The 7080-nt window shown below is 37.4% G+C and overlaps 1 protein-coding gene across 1 annotated transcript; it reads right to left on the minus strand.

Moving 5' to 3' along the window:
- Positions 1–834: 834 nt before the first annotated feature.
- LOC110920273 (aluminum-activated malate transporter 9) lies at positions 835–4150 on the minus strand. Its single transcript, XM_022164495.2, has 6 exons — positions 3829–4150; positions 3564–3704; positions 2474–2743; positions 2262–2401; positions 2023–2169; positions 835–1460 (listed from the first exon to the last, which is right to left on the minus strand). Exons 1-6 carry the CDS (start codon positions 4124–4126, stop codon positions 1053–1055), a joined length of 1404 nt encoding a protein of 467 aa, XP_022020187.1. The 5' UTR covers positions 4127–4150; the 3' UTR covers positions 835–1052.
- Positions 4151–7080: the final 2930 nt, after the last annotated feature.

A 7080-nucleotide genomic window follows, 5' to 3' on the forward strand; every position in this document is an offset into this window, starting at 1 on the left:
ATGTGTGATAACAAAGCAGCTATACAAATTTCCGGGAATCCTGTCCAACATGATCGAACGAAGCATGTAGGAGTTCACAGACACTTTATTAAAGAAAAACTTGAAACAAGGATTATCGCACTTCCGTTCATTCGACCAGAAGACCAATTAGCAGATCTTCTAACCAAAGCCGTTAATGGGAGAATATTCAACCATTGCCTTGGCAAGTTAAGTATTGGAGACCTTACTACTAAACTTGAGGGGGAGTGTTAGAAAATAAAAACATAAAAAAATATATCTTTGGGATCACTATCACATCACTTCCCAATTTACTCCCAATCAAGCCAATTAGGACCGTTGCTACAATCATGGAGTGCCAGCCATCTCTTTATTTGTTTCCTTGTATGGTCCGATTTTTTCATCTATTTATTGTGTTTCTTTTTCATTGTAAGATACAACCAATTCTCAATCGATAAAAATTATTTTTCAATTCTCTGTACCTTGTATCGAAAACATTTTCGACCTCCCGGTTTTATAATTTTTTTAGGTATATATGTTTCCGACCTGCTGATCCCTGGTTGTTAAATGGTAAGACTATGAGATCAGCACTTGTCTTAATGGCCGTCTGTCGCTTGTGGGAAATGGTCGTTCAAAAATCTGTCAGAGGTCTTCTTGAATGGCAGTTCTTGAAAACACTATGGGATTAAAAACCAAACGTTATGGGTATAGTGCACCCCAATGGAAATGATCTAAAGCTTAATTGATATTCTTTACAAGAAAATACTCCTAATTTCACCTTGAGAATTGATGCTATTAAAATATCGAACTGGATTGATCTAACTTTTGATGCTGATCATATGTAGATATAGATGCTAATAAGGTTGCTTTTTTATTGTATTCGATGCAACACACATCAATCCCCATAACATACAAAACGAATATACTAACAACATGCAAAATCCTAACTTTTGTGGGATGGTTAACTTCAGAATTCCGTATGTGTACCTTTATTATAGGTAGGTATCATCATGTTAACTTTATTCCACCATTAGTATAAGAAGACTACAGTTTGATCACGGACTCTCATGTTTGAATTTCGCTATTTTTGAAAGCTCATTAACAGCTTCAGCCAAATGATCCAGTCTAGCAACAAACTCTATCAGTAATGAAGTGAAAGTAACAAGTGAGAATGCTTCAGTCCTAACCGATGCTTGTATCTTTGTAATGCCATCTGCACCATCTACTGACCGCCTTTGACCTTGGTAGTTTAGCTCAGCTTTTGCATTATCTTTGCTAAACAAATGCTTGTCTATCGCTCTTTGGAGTCTTTCTGTTGATCCGTGGACACTATGCAGTAAAGAACTTTGTAGGCTTTGTTTCATGTCACATATATCTTTACCTAAGCATCTGATCAACTCGGCAGCCTTGCTTGTTGCTTCTAGTATCTCTGATTCGAATATGAATCTTAAATTATACGGTGCCTGTGAGAAACCAACAAGATAGAAACAATTAAATTTTTTTAACAACTTTTAAGACTATTGAGATATGAAAAGGGGAGAAAAAGTGATAAAGGAGCTAATCCAAGAGTGAGCCAACTCCTATTTGGACTATAGCTCGACGGGAAAACAAGGCAGAAAGGGGACAAGTTAAAACAAGCATAACTTAGGATATGAGTGCAGTTATGGGGCCTATAAGCAACGAGCGGAAAGATCTTGACTAGCTGGATCATTTGACAGACGCCATAGGTGGTTTGGCCTAGTTAGCGGACCCAATTTGAGTGATTTCCAAACTTTCTTTTTTAGTGTAAAATGCGTAAATCATTGATTGCCACATCTATTTTTATCTATAATCTCCGTATTTATTTCACAGTTTGTAATTTTGAAAATACATGCCAAAATTAATGTAATGTTTTCATTATTAATTTTTTTTAAACGATATTTTCATTAATAATTCATCAGGGCAAATTACATAAGGATAGCAGGTAGACGGACAACAAATTGCGCCGCCATCCCTTTTAAATTGTGTCTCATTTTTCTTGATTACCTGAATCTGTGAGTGAAGAACACCATGAAGTGCCATGACCTCGTATGCACAATATCGCAAGACTGTGCCAACTTTTACATATTCACTCCAAGGATAGAAAGCGTGTCGGAACTTACCGTGTGGTGGTTCCCATTTAGCTGAAAGAGCCTTGAGAATTTCACCACCAAAAATTAACCATTAAAATCAGAAAAAAACAAAGAAATTAATTTGATAAATATAACATAAATTAATCATGTTACCAAGGACTCAATTGTCACGGATGAGTTCAATGTGGTTAGGCATTTTTTGTAAGCGGGTTCATCTGGAAATTCTTCCATGAAAATCTTGTTTATTACGGGATGATTTGATCCATTATCGGCCAAGTACATTTTGACACACTCTAAAGTCATCCAGTTGTAAGATTATAGTTGTTAATGTAAATATTAAGAGATTTCAAATTGCATAAAGCTACCTTCAAGTGAATCTGCCACTGAACCAAAGTTTTTGATGAGTTCCTCATGCAACTGTTCACCAGCCCATATTGGGAAAATCAAAGTATTCACTGCTACCGTTACAATTGCTCCAATCAAGATGGAGTAAAACCGATCAGTTGATTTTTTAATGGGATTTCCCAATCGGTACCCCGAAACTATGATCATACAGTATGTAAATAGTATAACTCGGAAACCATATTCATATGGCACAAGGGTTGGCCATAACTTCATGAATGACGTTACGGTCCCTGTGAATGGAAAACAACTTTTGCTTAGCATTGTTACTTTTGTAATATCATGTTGTCATCTTGTTGACTAACTTAGAGATACAAGTTACAAGATGGATGAGTTAGGGAGTAGGGTAATGAGTCAAAATGGAATTGTGTTATAACATATAAGTTAACGTGACTGTCCAAATCCAGATGTTGCACAAATAATACCCAGGTAACTTTCAACATGTTCGGCTTATTTAACGTGACAACTAGCCCAAATCGATCCATGAGCTAAAAATTGATGTTTATGTGGTTTGGTGAATGGCGAAGTATCTCTAGGCATTTTTTGAAAGTTTGTACAAATAGGAAGCGAACTGATCTGCATGAAAACTCTTAGAAGGCACGAGGAGTTCTCTTGTCTGACAAGCAAACTCGAAAACAGTTTGTTAGTTGTTATCAAAACATACATATAAATACTTAGCCATTCTCCAAAAAACTGTCACCTCTAGTCATATATATCTTATTTTGCTTAGAGCCAATGGTAAAAAGGGGGACGATGACGTGCTGATTAGCTGGCATTCAAAAGGGGACATCCCCATTGGAGTATCCGTCCACTTCCGGATGTTCATGAATTAGTAAGGAATTTCGAACGCAAAAGGGGACGAGGCGCTGAGGCCCTCTACACACAACCAGCAATTTTAAATACACACGCTATTTTAATTTCTTTGAAAAAATGGGGTTTTAAAGTAGACGGAGCATTAGAGAGAAAAATGAGCATGTTTCATGGATGACTTGAAATCTGATGTAACAGCTGACGTGACATGTGATAGATGTTTGAAAGGGGATGCGGATTTACCTATCATGAAAATACTGATGCCTATTATAATAGGTTCGGCAGGGGTACCTATCATCAAAGCTAATTCCGCAACAGCAATGGCTAAGACTCCAGCTAACAAGCTTCCAAGTGTACGATTGAATCCTTTTTGAAATGTTGCCCCTTCAACAAATTATAACAAAAAAAGTATTATGATGATTGGTTATATAACTAGTTTATGTATGCATGCTTAATTAACATGAATCTACTGTTGTTTTTCTTTCCCTTTTATGTCTAGATGACATACCTACGGTGTATTCGAACATAATGGCTACTGTGAGGATGGACCAGATGACGGAGGTGCCAAACACTTGATAAGGTGCTTGGATTAGAATGAGTAAGGACACAAGGAGAACAGCGAGACCAACTTTTAGAGAGAATGTCACCCTGTTGATGTCTTCCTTAGCAAATTCCCAGATTGTATACATAAAAACTCTGGACTTGTTTGAGGTTTTTGGGAGTTTATCGTCGATTCTACTCGACGCTTTAATGACAAGATTGTCCTCCTTATCGTTCATTCTCGAACTCTTGATATGATCTCCCATTGATCTTTAAATGTTTTTTTGTAAGTAAGGTGTAAGAGGAATGAGATCTCGGATGAAGGAAGAGAGGCATTTAAATACAAGTGTGATTTAATTGGCAAAAGTGTGTCTGGTCATAGAAAAGAAAAGAATAATAATACTTGTAATAAGGTTCATGCAAAAATATTGACGGGAATAAAGCACTAAGGTAGAGAATAGATGCTCAACTCAAACAAACAATATAGAACCCTCAATAAATCTTGCATAGATAAAGATTTCTAATGGGATTTTGTTATTGTTGATAACACAGACATAAAAAAAAAAAAAAAAAAGAAGATAGTGACTCTTAAACCAATTGGCGCGACCCATCGGATTAAACCAAATAGTGAACCTACCAATCCGAATCTTAGATTAGACCATGTGTAGTGGTGAGTTAGTTTCAAGCCCCTCTCTTGGGCATGATCTAATATGTGTCAGTGCAGTCAGCAAAAAACCATTATAAGGCTTGAAGTTAAAATGGATGTAACGCTGGTATAATGCCACATGCAATCATTACTCAAATATTTATTTATGTATTTTTTTTTGAAAATTAAAACAATTATTATTTTATTAAATAAATAAAAATTACATCACCACTAATTAAAGTACCAAAAATTAAAGACGAGATGCAAAATCTAGATCTAAAGTCCGTATTTGTCACGGATTGGTTGCCTACGCTTTTGAGCTAGGATCAACGCATCTCCTTGAAGGTGATTGGTCGGTTTAGACAGAATCTCGATATCTTTCTCCATTTGCCTCGCTTCTTGTAGCGCAACAAACTTTTTGTTTTCGGCGTTTCTTTCTTGCATTGTTTCCAAAATCCTATGGACAAGGTCTCGTATGTCTTGTAGTCGTCGGTTCATCTTTTCAAATTCTTGTTTTATCTTGACACCCGCCGAAGACAACTGCGCCCTTCCCCCCTTTCCCCACTTCTTCTACCGAACGGTCGGGGTAACTCAACTTCCTCATCCTCATCATCCTCATTAATATTAATAGGATTGTTTAAAGCGTCGGAAGTGGGTGTTTCCGGATTGATCGAAGACGAGGTTTTGGACCGTTTCGTTTTACGCCTACTGCTAGATGTTATGGTCGGTACGTTAGACTATTTAGGACTTCCACGTAGAAGCTCCCAACACTTCATGTACATGAATACCCCTCTCGTTGCATTGAACTCCTCCAACGCTTTAGTTAATATATCCGCATCGCTTCGACCGCTACCTCAATTATCCTTCATGTGTTGGAAAACATCTTGAAAAGAATGGCATTTAGAATTTATATTGCTTCATTTGCTTGATAACGAATCTTTGTCCCGATATTCACCTTTACCCATCTACTTAAAGAAAGTTTCTCGAATTTTTATCCAAAATAGAGGTAGCTTTTGATAGTTAGCTACAAAAAATACCACATATAAAAATAAAAAACTACTTTAAAAAATGAATAACACTTATAAAAATAAATACTACTAAAAAAATAATGCTTACCAACATCCGTACCCTCCAAGATATCTAGCCACGCACATGCTAACATATACTCCTCGTCTTTGGTCCAAGCTAGATAGCTTGTTTTCGTACGTGGAGCGTTAGGATCTTTTTTTTTTTTTTTTTTTTTGTTATAGGAGTGTTTTCCACGTTGAGAACCAACCTCGGCTTCGAGCACCAGTTGTGTCTCCGGCACTGCCTGGATCTCGGGATCGACTTCTTCTTGAGTACCATGTGTACCGCCCATGCTTATGTTCACATTAGATGCAAAACCAAGTGGCCTTGAACGTTATGGTGGGGCATGTTTAATAGTTGCGTGTAACCCATTGTATTCGGGTCAATATCTTGATAATTGAAGGTTGGTAGCGGTTGAGTGGTGTTTGGGCGATAAGAATTTGGGTTCATAGGCCAAGACGGAACACCAAAAGAGGAGCGGAATGGATGCATGATATTTTTTATATTAAGAATGAGAAAGGGATTTATAAGATTAAGAGAAATGTGTACAAAAATGGGATAGAGTTGGGGTTTAGATAGGTAAAAAATTTGATTTTAAAAAACCGAATTTTTTTTTGACCGTTGCCTAATGGTAATATTATGAAAACAGTCAAAACTTTGTCGTTTTCATGTAAATGCTCAACCAAAATTTTCCAAAAAAAAAAAAAAAAAAACGCCTTAGGGGACGGAGTTACCATATGAACGGGACGTTTTTTTTACCCATCCACACCCAAACAACAGACCACTATAGGTGCTTAACCCTTATAGTTATGCCCTAGGAGTTGAACTGGCATAACCCTACCCTTCCAACCAGTATTGATAAACCATCGTGACAAATACTGTAACAACCCGCACCTTCGTACTTGTTACTCTCGTTACACTCGTTACGTCTAGCACCAGAGATTCGGATCATAATGTAACTATATCGCTTACAACGCTACTTCGCATATATCGCATATTTTCAACACGCTATATCGCACTACACTAACGCTGATGATGACATCGCGTGAGTGCTTAAACTACTCCCCTCGCTCGTCGTAATAACGATGACATCGCGTGAGTACTTAAGCCACTACCCTTCTTGTAATGCAACGCAAACGCTAACGCAGACTCAAACGCAATTACTTATGCTACGACCTATTATATTATATTATTAAAACTTGTCTTAACGCGCAAATCAATTTATCGCACTGAAACACAACTTAACATGATGCTACTTACCCCGCTATGACGCTTAAAGTATCCACAATGCTTAACGCAACAAAACATGTCAGACGAAACGAAAGTCGGAAAACTAACAAACGAAATCGGGCTTTCCGAATGGACATCCGATCGAATGGACCTCCGTCCGGATGACCATTCGAACGGAAGCCATCATATCCATTCCACCGCCTTAACTTTCTCTCGCCTATAAATAGGGCCATTGTGTCTCATTTCAACACTTTGGTTCTCTCATCCCACCAACTC

The sequence above is a fragment of the Helianthus annuus genome, chromosome 2 (genome assembly GCF_002127325.2).
Source record: "Helianthus annuus cultivar XRQ/B chromosome 2, HanXRQr2.0-SUNRISE, whole genome shotgun sequence".
Lineage (NCBI taxonomy): Eukaryota > Viridiplantae > Streptophyta > Magnoliopsida > Asterales > Asteraceae > Helianthus > Helianthus annuus.

Excerpts from the sequence above, each read along its gene's own strand:
- LOC110920273 (XM_022164495.2), bottom strand. The coding sequence starts at position 4,126 with ATGGGAGATCATATCAAGAGTTCGAGAATGAACGATAAGGAGGACAAT. Across the intron at positions 2,744-3,563 it reads CATCAGTATTTTCATGATAG|GGACCGTAACGTCATTCATG; the intron begins GTAAATCCGCAT and ends TTCCATTCACAG. Across the intron at positions 1,461-2,022 it reads TTCTTCACTCACAGATTCAG|GCACCGTATAATTTAAGATT; the intron begins GTAATCAAGAAA and ends GGTTTCTCACAG.